This window comes from Octopus bimaculoides, chromosome 4 (genome assembly GCF_046866305.1).
Source record: "Octopus bimaculoides isolate indiv1 chromosome 4, ASM4686630v1, whole genome shotgun sequence".
NCBI classification, from domain to species: domain Eukaryota; kingdom Metazoa; phylum Mollusca; class Cephalopoda; order Octopoda; family Octopodidae; genus Octopus; species Octopus bimaculoides.
The window spans coordinates 92,619,901-92,639,296 of record NC_142931.1 but is presented as its reverse complement, the minus strand read 5'-3'; the positions used below and the strand labels follow the sequence as shown (position 1 = coordinate 92,639,296).

The 19,396-nt window shown below is 36.2% G+C and overlaps 1 protein-coding gene across 1 annotated transcript in view; it reads left to right on the top strand.

Moving 5' to 3' along the window:
• Positions 1–13,084, top strand: part of LOC106871951 (uncharacterized) — a 20,593-nt gene extending 7,509 nt beyond the window's left edge. Inside the window, exons 3-6 of the mRNA XM_014918728.3 lie at positions 5,291–5,842; positions 7,301–7,741; positions 9,620–10,207; positions 11,915–13,084. Coding sequence (XP_014774214.1) covers positions 5,291–5,842; positions 7,301–7,741; positions 9,620–10,207; positions 11,915–12,486 — 2,153 coding nt within the window. The 3' untranslated portion in view covers positions 12,487–13,084. The remainder of the gene's footprint in view (positions 1–5,290; positions 5,843–7,300; positions 7,742–9,619; positions 10,208–11,914) is intronic.
• Positions 13,085–19,396: the final 6,312 nt, after the last annotated feature.

Genomic DNA, 19,396 nt, shown 5'->3' with positions numbered 1-19,396 from the left:
ACTCCGCGCAACTTGACCGGACCGTCCGTCCAGCGTCCCACTACTGAGGCGCTGCCTGACGGTATGGGCTTGCTTCTCCAGGTGCCGAGCAGCAAACCCACCGACTTATCCCGGTTGATTTTCGCTCCCGTCACCGCTTCGTAGTCTTTCAGCGTCTCGCCGACAAGCTCGATGTACTCGTGGCTAGACGCTATGACGGTGACGTCGTCCGCGTATGCCGACACGCTCGTCCCGCACCCCAGTTCTCGCGGGATGCCCCTCAGCGTCGCCAGCTTCCGCAGTAGTGGCTCGAGAGTCAATACGTACAGGAGCGGCGACAGGGGGCATCCCTGACGAACCGAACGTGCAATGTCCAAGGGTCCCGATAGACGTCCATTGACGCGAACAACCGAACGGATGCCTGTGTACAAGGCAGCCATCCAGCCGCGGAAAACGGGACCGAAGCCGGCCGCTTCGAGGACGGCCTCCAAGTATCGATGGTCTACCCTATCGAAAGCTTTGGATTGATCCAAATTGATCAGGGCCCCACCCATGCCAGGTTCCTTAACTACCCTCTCTATGATGTAGCGCATCAGATGGAGGTTGTCATGGATGCTCCGGCCCGGCACGGCGCACGTCTGCTCCGTGCCGACCAGTTTCTCGATGACAAGCGCCAACCGCTTGGCTAACACCTTGGCCAAAATTTTCATGTCTGCATTGAGCAGAGTGATGGGCCTAAAGTTATCTATGGCGTCCCCCTTGTTTGGATCTTTCTTCAGCAGCGTTACCGCTCCTCGGCTCACAAAACCGGGAATGCTCCCGTTCTGCTGCCAGTTGCAGTACACGGCCGCCAAGACGTCTCCAAACAAGTCTGACATACAGTTGTAAAGCTCGTAGGGCAGACCATCCAAACCCGGAGATTTGTCCGTCGAGCAACCCGCCATCGCGTTCCTCACCTCCTCCGCCGTGATGACCCTTTCGCAGCACTCCGCCTCTCTTGCCGAGAGTCGTGGCAAGCTGTGCAGGTAGGCACTAAAGTACACCCTGCCTTCTCGCTCGCCACTCCTCCCAAACAGTCGGGCAAAATGCCGCTGAAACGCCTCGCACATCTTGCTCGGCTCGAGCAATTCAAGATAGATAGATAGATAGATAGATAGATAGATAGATAAAAAAATTCCTCCTTCTCACTAAAGAAAACCAAATTTGGTTTTCTTTAGTGAGAAGGATGAATTTTTTTTTTTTTTTTTTTTTGAAGTTTAGGAATATTGCATGCCTTTGAAGAAACTGCTATTCTTAGTTCATTACTCAGGTTTTCGTCAGTAAGTCTGGTACGTAGACGACTTTTTTTATACGAGTAATTCAGCTTGGAAAGAAACTGCTCACATTGATAAGTTGTCGAAAATTGAGATGAAATTTCAAGGTATTTTTATGTAAAGCAGGGAATTTCTCTGGATTGATGGATTTGTAGAAATCCAATAAAAACATTATATTTCGATTTTATTAAGTTATCCGACTGCATATCAATTAATTTTAATTGTAAGGAATCCGGAACCTCCTCGGGACACATCAAAAGATGTTTCAAAAACACATCGATCGATTTTGTATTTCTTCAAATTTACTTTCAAATTTCTTCAAAAGATTTTCACACTCTTCAGAGTAGTCTTTTGTTGAGTCGGGATATTGTTTGCTCAATTTAGGAAAATGTGTGAATCACTTTCTTTTCATTTGTGACAAATAAATGAAGCATCGATTCAAAGCTTTTGATATGAGAAAGCAAGCTGGTTATTAGCTGATTGGTGTCTTGAAGTTTCAAGTTCAAATTATTTGAATAACTAGTTATATCAACTAAAAATGTTAAATCCCTTTGAAGCTTTTTATCTTCCAATTCTACAATAGGAACACATTTAATATCCATAAAAATTTTCAGGTCTTCCTTCAGTTCATAAGACCGTTTAAGCATTTGGGCCTTACTTAACTACCTAACTTCACAATGGTACAATAAATCTCCATATTCGGCTTCAAGATCTTTCAAATATTCCTTAAATTCCCTATTATTCAACCCTTTGCTCTTTATCAAATTAACGACCTTAGTTAATCAGAACTACGAACCCTTTTTCACGACCTACCAGGAGTTAGAACGGGTCACAAATTTGTAACGATCTTATTCTTATGACCGCCTGTCTATTATTCTGTATATATGACGCACACACAATCACACATGTTAACATATCAATAAATCTTCTCTTAAACATTCTACCCGATTGTGTCTCCTTTTTCTCTCTGGCACATATATGCATTATTCTATTTACATTTATTGTATCAACCATGTGATATACTAAAGAGTCATTCTCATCACCTCACTTCACACGGACGTTACAAATTAGTGACCCGTTCTAACTCCTTGAAACTACAAAAAAATAATTATAATGGAAGAAGGAGATACTCCATAGGTATCATAAACCTTCCATTCCATTATAGTCTCATCAATAGCTAATAAATACAATACGAATTCTGCTGAATCAAATTTTGGAGAATTTTTTATGTCATCAGCAATATCTTTAATACGATCAAAAACAGTTCTTCATGGATAGCTAATATTTTCAAACAAACTAAGTTTTTCTGGGTATATACTCTCAACAGCAGTAAGGACACACTCTTTCGCGAATTCACCATCGCTATGTGGTTTGAGTTCTTTAGCAATATTTTCGCACACCGCATAAGTAGCTCGAGGTACTGATTTACTTTCAAGAAAACAAAAGCCAACTGACTCGTAGTCCATATGCATGCATTCAGTGTAGTAAAAAAAATAGTAAAACATAAAACATCTGCAAAAAAGTAAGATATTGCTTGGTTCTGCAAGGTTTAACTTGATTTTTTGCTCTCACTTGTCCACACAGGTGTTGATAAGCGAGTGGGTAGGGAAGGGCGACAACTGATAAGCGGATGACATGAAAGGAGTTCCTGTTGACCTTCTTCACACCGACTGGTAGCAAAAATGCGACACCCCTTTCGAAAAAAGTTATTTTTCACTGCTTTTTCAGAAAAAAAGTTAGTAATATTTTTTATAATCCTGTTCACAAAGCACCAAACTAATAGTTTCTGTTTCGATGAAGCTTTACCAATTTGCTTTTGATCTTCAATAGATTTTTTAAATATTTTTTGCTTACCGATTGACAGAAAAAGGGTGAGTATCAATTTCGGAGATTTTGTTTCTTAAAACGTGAAAAATGAAATAGGGAGTGGGGTTCTTGGATATGCAGGACCGTCACTAAGCTTCTGCAACCCTTGCGGTCGCAAGGGGCCTCCGCAGTTGAGGGCCCCTATATCAAGATCAAAGTACATAGATGAGTCATCTATTCACTTTGGTTAAGATGTTTAACAAGAATTAAACTATGTTAACTGAAAATTTCAAGAAATAAAATGGTAATACATTGTACATGCAAAAGCTCTTGTAATAAAAAAATTACATTGTACCACGAATGTGTACAAGATTTTGTGAAATGTCTATGGTATCTATTGAACACGAACTTAGCTCTCAGCTTGCTTATTCTGAACTCATCGATGATTTTGCGAAGCGAAAAGTGCGCCGTGTTTGTCTTTGAAAGTTGCCTAGATTATAAAAGTGCTCTTTTATTCATATCTGGAAGTTTTACTTATTGAAATTTGTAATTGACCTAAATAAATTTAACTTGTACTTTCAAAGATGCTCTTTAGGATAACGTAAAATATTGAACTTCAGATAGAATAAAGTAAAATATAGTTGTGAATAAAAGGTGCGTAGATTGTGAATTTTGATTGAAGGTATGGGGCTTCGAAGCAAAAAGTTACAGGGTGCCTTTAAAAGTCACGCGACGGAGCAGTGGATATGAATAATTTTTACATGTATCTTCTACGATCCTTCAGTTTTCGTTTCATATAAAAATTATTTCGATACATGCAATACATTTTTAGTTTTCTTAGCTAGAGTGTACTTGAGTTTCATGAAGGTGGTACAGACCTAGCAATATGCGTTTTATAATGAAAACAAAATTTCCATTCAAATGGCAATTACCGGACGATTTCATTTCGCGTCTGACCGTTTTAAGTCGTAGTGGAATTGCGACCTATGTTGTAAATAGACAGACGAGTATTGTATAAATTTAATAATTGAAAATTTTACTATATTTTGTACAAACGAGTATATCAGCCTGCATACACAATAAAACGGGCTAGCAGGCACAATTGCATCCGCGGGCGGGGGTTCCCCCACCCCTCCCTCATGGCATACGAACTATTATGTTATATGTATAATTATAAGTTAACAGGATGAGGAAACAACTTTGAAATGAGAAAAACAGTGATCAAAGCCAATATGTATATGTGTATAATACTTTCAGGAAGAGTGCGTTTATGATTTAAGGGTTATTCATTTTTTTAAACTGTAATATTGTTTGTTATTTGGCGAGCTGGCAGAATCGTTAGCACGCTAGGCGAAATGCTTCAAATTCCGCCGAGGTCGACTTTTCCTTTCGTCCTATCGAGGTCCATAAATTAAGTACCAGTTGCGTACAGGGGGTCTATCTAATCGACTGGTCTCCTCCAAAATTTCAGGCCTTGAGCCTATAGTAGCAAGGATTATTACTTTGAGATGTTATCCGCATGAAACAGAGCAATTATATTAATGTTAAGATATTTACTACAATGAACGTGAAAACCCTAATTGAAAATATTTGTCAGTGGAGAAAGACAAAACTAAGTTTAATGATTGATATTATTTTAATTCTTTTTGTCATGTACGGGAGGCAATTACGAACATATCGGCCTGGCTAGAGAACCCCTTAACTAAGTATAAACTTCACGGGAATATTAGTTATTGAGCTAATGCTGTCTTTTTCTTCACCACATGAGTATTTCTGATTAGATTAATAATGAGAATTACGTTAAATGTTATACCACTAATTTAAATATTCATTTTTAGTTAATGTCGGTTCAACATACAAAATGCAGTGAACCAAGAAATTTTTAATTCATTAAAATTTCTTGCCTCACAACATTAAATATGTTAGCACCGACCTCACTATTTTCTTTCGTCCCTATTCCTTTATTAGTTTGTTGTTACTTTTTTGCTAAAAATGCATAATTGTATCTGAAATTAAATGTTACAGCAGATTTTTAGCATCTGCCATTGTTATTCAGGCGTACTACTTTGTGCTTTTAGAATGCTCATCTTCATTCCTAATCTGATGTAATGCAATAATTGTTTAACCTTTGTGTTATATAATTACTGTAATATAATACATAATATTTTGCTTATCTATATCTATGCTTTTAGGTTGCACTGGGGATATATTTTTCGTCATGGATTCCTCTGCAAGCATTTGGCAAGAAGACTTTAATCAACAACTGAAGTTTGTTAAAGGTCTTGTGGATACTTTTCAGATAGGAGAGAACGAGTCGCAAGTACGAGTAGGTGTGATAACATTCAATGATATAGCACGCCTTAAATTTTCATTTGATCGCTACGCAACTCGTGACGAAGTGAAAGAGGCTATATCCCAAATCAAGTACGAGGCTGGAGAAACTAATACTGCTGCTGCTCTTCGTCTTCTGCAAGAAGAACTGACACCTTATATTGGCAACAGCAATCGCACATTGATAGCAGTCGTCATTACGGATGGGCGGTCTCTCAATTCTGAAAAAACCAAAGAAGAAGCTTTAAAGATACATAAACTTGGCATAAGGGTACATGCAATCGGTGTTGGCAGCAGATACGATATGAGTGAATTACGATCAATAGCAAGCAGTGAGCGAAACATTCACGAGGTCACCAGTTACGCAGCTCTTACGGGCATTGCCAAGATTTTCAGGGACCGTTTATGTATAGGTGATGTATTTATTTCTTCAAGTTACATTATTTTACTTTTAATAACCATTTCTGATTTTCTTAGTCGTTCGAAAATCTGGTGACACTGGTTTATAACGTAATGAATATATATATACTCAAAAGTAATTCATATGATCAGAAAAAAATGAATGCTACAAAAAAATAATTTAATATTTCTAAACCCAGTGGAGCACAAATAACATACAAAAGATACAAAATAATATAAAAACTTTATCTGACAGCTAAAAGCTATCAACGAGGATGTTTCTGAAGCTGCTAGCAGCATACATTAGCAGCAACTATTTCCTTCAGAAGTCCGTGGGGAAAGGTCGAGAAAAGTTGAAGATACTTCGAGAAAATTTATGCATGAGAGAGCTTGTGTGCGTGCGTGCGTGCGTGCGTGCGTGTGTGTGTGTGTGTGTGCGTGCGTGCGTGCGTGCGTGCGTGCGTGCGTGCGTGCGTGCGTGCGTGCGTGCGTGCGTGCGTGCGTGCGTGTGTGTGTGTGTGTGTGTGTGTGCGCGCGCGTTGTATAAAAAAAACCTGACTGTGTCCAATGTTTTACTTGTTTTTATTAAAGTGTTCTCATATTATTATATCGGATCCTTGTAATTTGTCTGAAATAATGAAAACATTTCAAGACCTCCATGGATTTAATTTCCGAATGAAATGTTTGCTGGTTGACATGTTTTTTCTACTTTATAATAAACAGTTCCAATGGGATTGGTGTTGACATTAGTGGCAGAATTTATATTTTCGCCCACTAACATTTTACTTCATCTACCAGGAATTCTTTTTCTGTTTTGATTAATGTATAAAATCAGTGTGCTTATTTTAATAAGCAACGTTGATGATGGATGCTGGAACTTTACCGTTCCAAAAGAAACTGCAAGGAACTAATTCGGAAGGAGGAGGAGGGGAGCCTTCTTCTTGAACAGCTAAGCTTCTTGCTATTTAAGGTTTCTTGTAGCCCGATGTTAGAATTTCTCTAGCAGTCTTTTCTGTCTTGCGTAAATAAAAAAAAAAAAAATAATAATAATAATAATAATAATAATAATAATAATAATAATAATAATAATAACGGTCCATGATTTAGGAATAAAGCCAGAAATTTTATAGCGACTGGGTTATTTAATGCTATCGACCGCAGTACTTACTAGTACTATATTTTATCGACCCCGATGAATGAAAAGCAAAGTTGTTCTTGACAGGATTTCAAACCAGAGCGTAAAGAGCCAGAAGAAATATCGCACATTATTTTGTCAGCTGCTCAAACAATTCTGCCATCTCAGACTCAAGTTCATCAGATTTAGGGGTAGAATGTAAGCCGATTGCATTGATCTCAGCTTTTATCCTTTCATGGCTAATAATCAATGATTTGTAGTTTCAAAAATGATATGTCATACAAAAAGATTTTATCGAATACATTTTTGTTTCATTCTTGTTTCATTTTATTTTTAGAAGAAACAACTACTCGACCGCCAACGACAACACCGATACCAACTACATCAGCTGCAACAACAACAACTGAAATATTTCCTACTACGTTACAACGACTTATAACTTCACCCTCACTTATGACTGCAACAGTACGTTTAGCACATAAAAGTGACAGTGCAATTGATAATTATGCTCCGGCAAGTCATGCACAAATCAGCTATGCATCGGTGAATTCAGTTCAAAACGGAGAATTAAAAGCAAAAACTTCGCCAAGATTTACAAAACCGATACCCTCTTCGACTAACAAAGATTCTCATTCTAAGAATTTAGATATGGCGGTAAATGGTACTCAAAAGTCGATAACACCATCATCAAAAAACTTTGATAAAATATCCTCCTTCGGAAACATATTTCAATTATCTGATGCAGTAAGAAAAGCAGATGATAATAAAGGAGGAGCAAGTAAGAATTATTATTTATTTTGATAAACTAAATTGGAAATTATTTGTCTGATACGCACTGTGTGGAGACCGGCATGCCAAAGAATAAACCCAGCGTTTCCTCTGCATGTCCTAAAAGGCAACCAAAAGAGGTTGAGTTAGGATTTGCACTCCGACCTCGTAAAATCCTAACCAGAAACGATTACCCATACAGGCTCATGGGTTGGAAGTTTATTTTCTGAGTAGTACAAAGAAGGCATCCACCAGGATTAGGGAATCATCAACAAATGGTGGATGCAGCGACGCTTTGGTACAGCGCATGCCCACATACTGCTTCCACTATACGCACTATGAGTATATAAATACAATGACCTTTGTTCTAGTTATTACAGATAAGACGATTCTGATCCACTGCCTTATGTAAAGATCTTAAATACTTGCATTTTGATATATATTCACAAGTTTTGAAGCAATAAGTTTGACAATGTGAATTCTACAAGATTACTTAAATTGAGGAAGAGAAAATGAGGAACTCTGAAAACAAATTTGTATTATCAGTCTATTAACAAATTCGCTATTGTTTTGTAGAAAAGGTAAAAAGATATAAAAGTGTATATAAAACCTATATGCAAGTATAAGGTAATGCATGTATAAAGCAGTAAAATATCAGAATTTTGATTTCTTGTGGCGTTTTCGATTTCCATTGTTACATTATGTCACTGATATCGGTTATTAATTTAAGTTTAAAATCTTCAAACGAAATCATTTAGCTACGTTTACTTTTTCTTACTGATATGTGATTCTTGAAAATTTTCACTTATAATTAGTACTATAATCTACCTGCGTTTTTGAAGCAAAATTTTGGTGGCAAATTATGACCAGTTAAGATGATCGAAAATAAGGCTCTAATTTCTTGCTTTCTTTCACCGACAAATTGTTTATCCCTCAGAAACGTTAATTAGTATTTTCTTGGACGGGGGAGGGGTTCTCGTATCGTTTGCAACGCATAGTATCCGAAGTACCAGTAACTGAAACATAGCTGGTCAAACTTAACTTTGTTCTTATGTCCTACAGTCAATCCAAACTGCCTCTCTTCATGTTGTAAGAAACTTAGAATATTCTTTACAAAGACTGATACGTGGGAAAAGCTTACATTAACTCTAATCATGTCTGACTATATCTGGTGACCGCATTGGTCAAAAATGGCTAATCATAAGTGTAAGAAAATTCAGCATTGGAGGGACGTAATAGTCTTTCAAAGAATTTTATTCGACTTTCATCATAGTTTATTTATATTTAAAGAAACAACCAATTTAATGAAAGAGGTGATCCACTGGATAAGGTTAATGTTACATGGGAATAACTTATTCGAACTTATTGTGTATTAAGTTTCAACATGCAACTATAATGCTAGTAACAGTAAATCCCCATATGAAATGCTTTTATTTAGTTCTGTCCTGCTATATTCTAGGTTCAAATCCTACTTGAATTGAGTTTAGGACTGCAGATAACTACAAAATAAATATCATTTATACTATAGAGGGATTCAATCTACCGAAGACCTCTTCAAACCTTTTCAAATAGAATAATAAATAAATACGATTAATAAAAATAATAATTCTTTTACAAATTTCTATTGACAACTATTAAGACAATATGACATTAACATCTAAGAGAGTTGATTAGCCTAATGGTAAGTTCTATCGTCTGAAACTGAGTTTAGGAGCATAAATGCGTTTAACTAAATACCATAAAACAAAAAATATGACTATATATAGTCTGTACCAATTGTATAATGATCGTATGTTTCACTATAGGCCACTGTTACAGCAATCAAATAACTAGCAGCAATTATCTTTCTAAATGATTTCATTAATCTGGTATCGTTTTATATTTTAAGATTCCCCCGCGAAAACTGGCCGAAAAGAACGAAGTGAATTAGCACCTGAATCACCGACAATTCTTCCTATTTTACAATTTCAACAGATAAAATCCTATCAGAGTGCAAATACAAATGAGAAAGAAATAACCTCAAAAAAGACAACTAACTCAACTACCAATGAATTTGATATCGAATCAGTAATTGATGGTGATATTGAGACGGATGTTGAGAGTGACTCTGATTTCGATGGATTAGCTGAAAATACTTCCGAATCTACTAAAGATAACACCAAAACAAAGAAAAAACCTGTAAAACCAAAGAAAAACAAAAAATCAAAATCGAAAAAGAAACGACCTAATAAAAAAAATAAAACTCTGCCGAAGAATTTACCAACAGCTTCAAGTGAGGTATCTCCAGGAAAGAAAACGGCACCAGACGATAAAAATGGAAACGAAATTGTTGAAGGTGAGGTAGAGTATGTCGTCGAACCCACTGAAGCATCGAAAAAAGACAAAAAAACAACGCCAAAAAAGCATGTCAGTCCTACTAAAAAACCTAAATATGTCACGAAAGAACACAAAGAATATGAAGAGGATACTAATTCAGGTAGAGTAACTTATGTATATTTGTTTTAAGATATATCTTGATTTATTCTGCGTTAATAATTAGGATGAACAGCAGAAACAATGAAATGTTTGTTCGATCCTCTTTATGCCAAGTGTCTGTAATTCCTATATACAGGTATTGGACAACACCTTAAAATTTCAAACAAATTATTTTAATATGGTGTAGGACCGCCTTTCGCAGTAATTACAGCTTGTATTCTACGAGGTATGGGACTCGTACAAAGTTTGAATTGTTTCCAAAGGAATTTTTGTCCATTCTTCAGCTAAAACAGTCTCCAGTTCTTGTAGTGATGATGGTGGAGGATATCGACTCATTTGTTTTTCTAAAATGCACCATAAATGTTCAATAATATTGAGATCTGGGGACTGTGGTGGCTATATAAGATGTTCAGCTTCACTAAAATGTTCCTCGTGCCATTCAGTAACAACTTTAGCTGTGTGAATTAGTGCATTATCATCCTGAAAGATTGCGTTTCCCTCCGGAAACAGTTCCGCAACCATAGGATGAATTTGATCAGATAAAATGCTTAAATAGTCTTGACTATTAATTCTGCCACGAAGGGAAACCATTGGGCTGGCAGATTTACAAGATATAGCCCCCAGATCATCACAGATCCTCCTCCATGTTTAACAATTGGAAGAAGGCAATCTGGGTCAAATGCTTCTTTTGATTGTCTCCGCACATATACTCGGCCGGTGGTCAGAAATTAGGTAAAGGATGACTCATCCGAGAAAATAACATTCTTCCACCGCTCTAGAGACCAATTCTGTAGGTTTTTACTCCACTCTAAATGCTTTGCAACGATTGTTTTTGAAAGTAGTGGTTTCTGATTGCAGCCCTCCCGTGAAATCCGGCTTTGTGCAGCTCCCGGCGAACAGTTTTTGTGAAAACTGGGTTCTCTAGGTGATCATTAAGCAGTAATTTTGGGAACTGCATCTTTGTGATCCTTTCTAACAACTCGCGTAAGAATCCGACGGTCCCTATCTGAAAGTTTTGGTTTTCTTCCGGAGTTTTATTTCAACGAGGAGGTTTTTCCCTCTTTCTCAAAGACTGTCATTACTTTCGAGACAGTACTTCTTGATACACCAGATATTTCGGCTGTTTTCGTTACGCTAGCGCCTGCCATACGAGCACCAACAATTTGACCTTTTTGAAAATCCGATAGATCTGTCATTTTAATGAATTTTAATTACGCTTTTCTGATGATATCTGAAAAGAAATAGCAATTTTAGCAAACCATATTAAGCAACACTAATAATAAATCAAAAAAACATAAAAATAAACAAGCTTTTGACTGTTTTATGGGTATTTCAAAATTATGATGCTATGATGCTAGGTGTTTCCATTATTTTGTCCAACCCCTGTATATTCATAATCGAGCCAACGAGAATGCTTCTACAGCGTCGCTCGATCGCTAAGAAAGAGCAGCTATATCACTCTCTAATCACACCTTGTTGTCTTGAAAAAGAAAGGACAGTGAACAAATGTTGTTCTGGATATTATACATGACGCAATAGTCGTGTGTAAAATCTTTCTAGCTAGGAGTGGGATTGCCAGCTAGATTCACGGAAAACGCGATTTTACTCGATGAGACTTTTCACACATTTCTACATAAGAAAGCATATAATGACCATTTATCCATTTCTTCTATAGTAATTGTTTCTTTTTGTTTTTTGTATTTTACAGATACTGTGTTATTTGGTTTCGACTACTTGAGCCTAGGGGAATATCGTACTAAAATGATCTTCAAGTTTATCAATTTATTACTTCCAAATAAATCTTCCGGATATTTTGGCGTTGTGACGAACTCTTACTTACCAAAAGATTATAGCATACCGTTATCTCCATTCACTAAAAGAAAGAATTATAATTTCACTAAAGACATAAGAATTAAAAAGTCTTCGGGTATAATTGGAGTCATCAAGAGAATGGGTGACATACTATATAAAAAAGGTATAGCAGATCAGGGCAACCATTTAAAACGCTTAATCGGTGTTCTCTTTATTGACCCTTCAGTAACGAATATCACCCCTGATATGTTGATCGAAGCTAATGCTTTTAAAGATTCGGGTTTTGAAATGTATTTGGTCAGTGTTGGCAAGCGACGTTGGCGAAACATAAGAGCTCTTGTGTCATTAAGCACACAGCCACACAGCAAATACTTAATCAACATACCGACATATCAGTATCTTGTCGACAACGTAGCACACAGCCAGTTGCTACCGAAAGTATTCGCAGTATATAAGAGGAAATCCTGAACATCCTTTTAGGTTTTGCTGTTTTCACCAGTACAAAAATGGTGTACGATGAACACATTTACTGGAATATTCTACAGTAGACGCTATTCTTCTTTCTAGTTGACTGACACCCTGAAGAATAAGAGAATTTAAACTTAAAACTACTATAGGTAATAAAATTCGGTTTTTATTCCAATAACTTTCGTGTAGAAAGAAGAAATAACTCGACATTAAAGCCGAGCTACTTTATGGGTTTCATCGAAATTTTGGAATGCAATCAACGTACATAATTAAGTATTTAATAACGAAATGAATTTCGATGAAATCAGTAGAAATCCATAAACTAATTATGGTTCATGTTCTAAATTTTTCAAGGACATTTGTGAATTGATCAATATCAATTTTGGTTTAGATAATTATTTTACTCTATATTTTAAATTTTGTTCTCAAACTATTTTACTACCCTCAAAACAAATCGAAGTAAATTTGTTTAAGATAAAAACGAATTCTAAAACTTAATAAAATTTTCTTTATTGTTTGAGTTGTTTCCTTTTGATTTTTTCATATACTGATTGATGTCTTAAATAAAAAAAAATAAAGATATATGTAAATTCTTCAATATACTGATTTATAAAGTGTTTTTGTTTTTGTTTTTTGAGTTGATAGCAAAAATGTTTGAAATTCAAAGAACTTCACCCCACTAACCTTACGTATTGGCCAATTCTAGAATATCAGTTACAAATTGTGAGCGCAATTTATCTGAGAAGATTAAGGTGCAGGAGTGGCTTTGTGGTAAGTAGCTTGCTTATCAACCTCATGGTTCCGGGTTCGGTCCCACTTGGGCAAGTAACTTCTACTATAGCCTCGGGCCGACCAAAGCCTTCTGAGTGGACTCAGAAGAAGGAAAATTGAAAGAAGCCCGTCGTATATATATATATATATATATATATATATATATATATATATATATATATATATATATAAATGAGAATGTTTATCTGTGTGTGTGTGTGTGTGTGTGTGTGTGTCTGTGGGAATCCCTAAAACTCGAGAACTACACAACCAATTTCATTCAAATTTTACACATGCCTTACTTAGGGTCCATGTAGTGTCTTAGTCAAAAATCATTTTTAACTTCTTGCATAGTTCGAGCCCACAGCAACATAATATCTCCTCCACTATTTCAGTATTACGTGTCAAAAGTGAAACAAAAACACTCATGTCAAATACTTTCATTTTAAAAATGAAACTTTTCCACTATTTCAGTATCAAAACTGAAACAATCACATTTCGTTACTGTAATGACAGATACTTTCACTTTAATGGTTTCATTTTCATACTGAATCTACTACAGTGAAACTATACTCTCACATATATACAGGCATACATACATATATACATACATACATGCATATATATATTTGCACAAATGTGTCCATATACATGTATATATATATACATATATATATAAAGAGAGAGAGAGAGAGAGAGAGAGAGATGTATATGTATACATGTGTACATATAGATGTATATGTACACGTATATGTATAGATATATATATAGATAGATATACATCTATATACATACATTTATATGTATACATATGTGTAGATGTATATATATAGATGTACATGTAATATGTACACATATATACATGCATACAGATATCTATACATATATACACCCATACATACACACATACACATGCACACAAACACACACATTAGTCATTTGTTTTTTTATCCAAAACTACGTCAAAAGTACTGAATGGATCTTTATGAAATTTCGAAATTATATTCTATGCATAACGGCCATAACCCCCATGAAAATTCATATATTTTTGATGTTGATGAAATTTTAACCATACATATTACACACAAATGAAGTAATATTTCTAAAATTTCTTCTTAAAAGTTACAAAGACCTCTTCAATGAGACTTCACACCCACAATTTAGTCATTTTTCCTAAGCAAAGACGAATACAGTTGTACTATTGGAAGCTATAGGGTCGCCCGAACATAACAGATGAGCATTATTTCTAATTCAACGGTACAACAGTGTAAGACTATCCTTTCAAATATAGTTACATTGTGATTTCTGCAATGTGGTGCATAAATTGTCAAGTAAATGAGACGCATTTTTACCTCCACTGATTCACTTCCGAAGTGTAGAGTAAAATTATTTCGTTGCAGACTTCCTTTGAGTCTTTTTATTATCACTGGGTCACACATAGTCCCCAGTTGGTAACATTGATTTCAAGGCCTTCCCAGATGAGTGACTGTTTGTTCTAAGACATTTATTGATTGTAATTTTTTTCTGTCCAGTTACCTATCGGTATAGTGGTCATTTGCAAACTCCAGAGGCGACGCTTTCATTTACCTTTACTACAAACGTCACACGTTGTTATTTCAATTGGGTCATGTCCTTCCAATTGCTATACATCCGTAATGCATCTTACAGCTGTGCCTGTCACCTGTATGATGAGGAATCCTACATTGGGGAGTAGTAACGACTAGGCTAGAGTAGCTGACTGATTATCGTGATCATTCGTCTTTTGGTTTCCTGTAGCTTTGCCCTCTTTTACAAACCCAGTGAACATACATATATTTCCTATTTCAAAGAAATTCAAACAATGCATATTACACCCAAGTTAAAAACATTCCCAACAATTCAACTTCTCTGGTTGACATTAACACACCCACACCCAGTAGGGGCCTTAACTCCCACATTTTTCAGCTCCATGAGCTCCATTTTTCAGGAGCAAAATCCTTTTTACAGGGTCCATGACACTGGAATTTTGGAATGTGCGCATAAATATCAGATATATAAAGATGAGTATGTGTGTCTGTGTGAATCCCTAAAACTTGAGAACTACACAACCAATTTCCTTCCAAATTAATACATGCCTTACTTAGGGTCCATGTAGTGTCTTAGGCCCAAAACATTTTTAACTTCTTGCATAGTTCGAGCCCACAGCAATATCATATCTCCTCCACTATTTCAGTATTACGTGTCAAAACTGAAACAATAACATCACTCTACTGTAATGTCAGATACTTTCACTTTAACACTGAAACTATTCCACTATTTCAGTATTACATGTCAAAAGTGAAACAATAACATGTCGCTACTCTAATTTCAAATACTTTCACTTTAATACTTTCAATTTCATACTGAAACTATTAAAGTGAAACTATACTCTCACATATATACAGGCATACTATAAGACCCAAGTTAAAAACAATTCAACTTCTCTGGTTGACATTAGCACACCCACCCCAATAGGGGCCTTCATTCCCACATTTTACAGTTCCATGAGCTCCATTTTTCAAGAGCAAAATCCTTTTTACAAGTTCCAGAAGACTGAAATTTTAGAATGTGCGCATAAAGATCAATAGTATGGGATACATGTCTCATGATTAGAATTTTTTAGGGTGTGTAAAGAGGGAAAGAACCCTCATGTACAATTTTGATGAAATTCGAATCATATGTATTCCAGTTCCTTACACAAAATATAAGAGAAAAGTCTCATCCTTCATTTGCATGTAACATGGGCAACGCTGGGTATCTCTGCTAGTATGTTGGCACTCCGTCGCTTACGACGTTGAGGGTTCCAGTCGATCCGATCAACGGAACAGCCTGCTCATGAAATTAACGTGCAAGTGGCTGAGCACTCCACACACACGTGTACCCTTAACGTAGTTCTCGGGGATATTCAGCGTGACACAGTGTGACAAGGCTGACCCTTTGAATTACAGGCACAACAGAAACAAGAAGTAAGAGTGAGAGAAAGTTGTGGTGAAAGAGTACAGCAGGGTTCACCACCATCCCCTGCCGGAGCCTCGTGGAGGCTTTAGGTGTTTTCGCTCAATAAACACTCACAACGCCCGGTCTGGGAATCGGAACCGCGATCCTACGACCGCGAGTCCGCTGCCCTAACTACTGGGCCATTGCGCCTCCACATAGTATATAGACTTTATCCATAAAATATACTGCTAACTTTGCCATTGTTCTCTTTTCTCTCTTTATACATACACACGCTAATACACGACCTATGTTATAATCCCCACTCTTGTTTATACAACGAATGGGGCAAAACTAGCCGGTATACAACACTTACTTGGTATTACCTGTATTTTGGGGTTTGGTTGAATCCAATACACTTCTTAACCTTATATATATATATATATATATATATATATATACTGTTGTGTCTGGGGAGAGTCATTTTCTTATTGTGCCTTAAAATTTAACACACTCACCGGTAAAATTTCCACTTATTTCTTATTTTTAATTTTCCTAAAATTTTCGTTGCGTTTTGCAACCTTATCAATAGTCTTGACTGTCAATAGTCTTGACTGTCAATAGTCTTGACTGTCAAGACTATTGATAAGGTTGCAAGACGCAACGAAAATTTTAGGAAAATAAAAATAAGAAATAAGTGGAAATTTTACCGGTGAGTGTGTTAAATTTTAAGGCACAATAAGAAAATGACTCTCCCCAGACACAACAGAATATGCTTCAACACATGAAATCACATAAAAAATCTTGCAAACCAAATCCAAAAACGATATATATATATATATATATATATATATATATATATGTTTGTGTGTCTGCGTTTGTCCCAACACCATTACTTGACAACCGATATTGGTGCGTTTTCGTTCCCGCAACTTACCGGTTCGGCAAAAGAGACCGATAGAATAAGTACTAGGCTTACAAATAATAAGTCCTGGGATCGATTTGTTCAACTAAAGGCGGTGCCCCAGCATGGCCGCAATCAAATGGCTGAAACAAATGAAAGAATGAAAGAAAGAATGACTTAAAATGGAACACAATATACTATAAATATAATATGGCCTTGGTTTCACATGGAGAATCAATGTATTTAATCGAATACACCCAATCAATTTTTTTCAGTTCTGGTTGGAAGATAGCAGAAATACCAATAAAAAGCAACAAAAAGTTCACGAAGACTTTGCTGCATCATAGGCAAATCGAATATTTTCCTTTAAGAGGTTAATACTGGAGCTGAAATTCTTTCTCGTTTAACGTCTAATGTGTATATAAGGTAGAAGTGTCCTTTAGATGACTAAGGTGTAGAGGATGAGAAATAAATAGCCATAATTTGTAAAGCATTTAGTTAAATGTTCCTGTAAACATTCCTACATATACTTTTTCTGGATAAAAATACAAGAAGAATTTTTATTTTTTCTCAGTACTTTGCAGATAATGATCAGAGATAGTTTCAGTTGATCTATTTCTTTTTGAATGTATAAAATTCAAGACAAAAGGATGAAAAGAATATATTCAAAAGAAATTAATATATCAAAGGAAAAATATCTCTGTTTTAGGGAAAAGTTTGCGTAAACAAGTAATTAACTCAATACAAACACTGTCTAGATGAGTTATTTACTGAAAAAAATGCGAGTCCAATCATAAATTGATACAGGATTGTTCATAAATTGATATAGGATTGTTCAAGAAAACACATTTATACATTTAATATAAATACAAGATGTTTAACAGACAGAACGAAAACGAACACTAATTTGGAACATGGTGTGTTTAACAGATGGAATAGTTCCTTAAAAATTATGAATTTTGTGAATTCGGACACACAACACAATGAAATTTACATAATGGCCTGGGGGGGGGGGGGCGTGCATGCACTGAAGACAACTTTTCATATATTGTGCCTCCGTTTCACATTTCTGGTCCAACACATGTATTATTATACGTAACAAGTTTTGTCTGGGGATTAGGAATTTAGAATTTTCTATACGCAACAGACATCTACTTTCGGGAGTGAGCACGCTTCCCATGCATGCTTGCAATATATCCATGAATACATATATTGCATATATACATTCATACATACATGCATACATGCATACATACATACATACATAGTGGCAAGAAATCTTGAAATAAACTGAACCATGATATACATACATATAGAGAGAGGGGAGAGACAGAAATAAATAGATAGACATTATGTGTGCATGTGTGTGTGTGTGTGTGTATGTGTGTGTGTGTGTGTGTGTGTGTGTGTGTGTGCGTGTATGTATATATCCAGGCTTATTCCCCATTTTTGGGGGAGTAGGTAGCCACAACAAGACACACATCAGGCATTCCATTCATTTCCCACCTCAAAGAGGTGAGTCCCGGTCAAGGCATAGAACGTAACCCCCGATATCAGCAGCGGGGCTCGTTACCATATACTGGTTTACCCCCCACCCCTCACCGCCGCATCATGCTGGTTCTGTACCCCTTTGAGCAACATCAAATTCACTCATTCCTCCACAAACACTCTCCACGCGGCGAGTTGTCAGAATCGTTAGCACGCGGAGCGAAATGCTTAGCGGTATTTCGTCTGTCTGTTATTGAAAATTTATTGTTGGAGTGTGCTCGTAAAGTAAGTTTCTGTTAATTGTTATATCGTTATACCTCTTGTGCCTATTGCTGGACTTATTGCTTAAAAATTGTATTATAGTTTTCTTTCGAAAGCTATCTGTGGTTTTCCCCTGTGGGTGAAAACATTAATTGCCGGCAAGATGCCGAAAAGTGTCTTCGTCGGGTGAAATTCATCAACCGAGCGGGAAGCAAGGAAGATTGAAAGTTTAATTTTTGATAACATTTCTGATGTTTCGGAAAGTGAGTTCCTTGCATTACCAAAAGTTACGGGTACCAAAAGAAATATAGAAGCAAATACTATTCAAAATGAAGAAAGAAAAAGTTTTGCGTCAGCAGCTGGTAGTGGAACGCAACAGATTTCAACTGACAAAAAAGAATTATTAAAATACAAGGAAATGATAACGGTAAGAGATGGAGTGGTAAAAGTGGAAATACCAGAAGAACAATTAACGGCAGAAAAAAGGAAAATTATTATTTTTAAGACAATCTGCTTAAAAGCTCGAAAAATTGA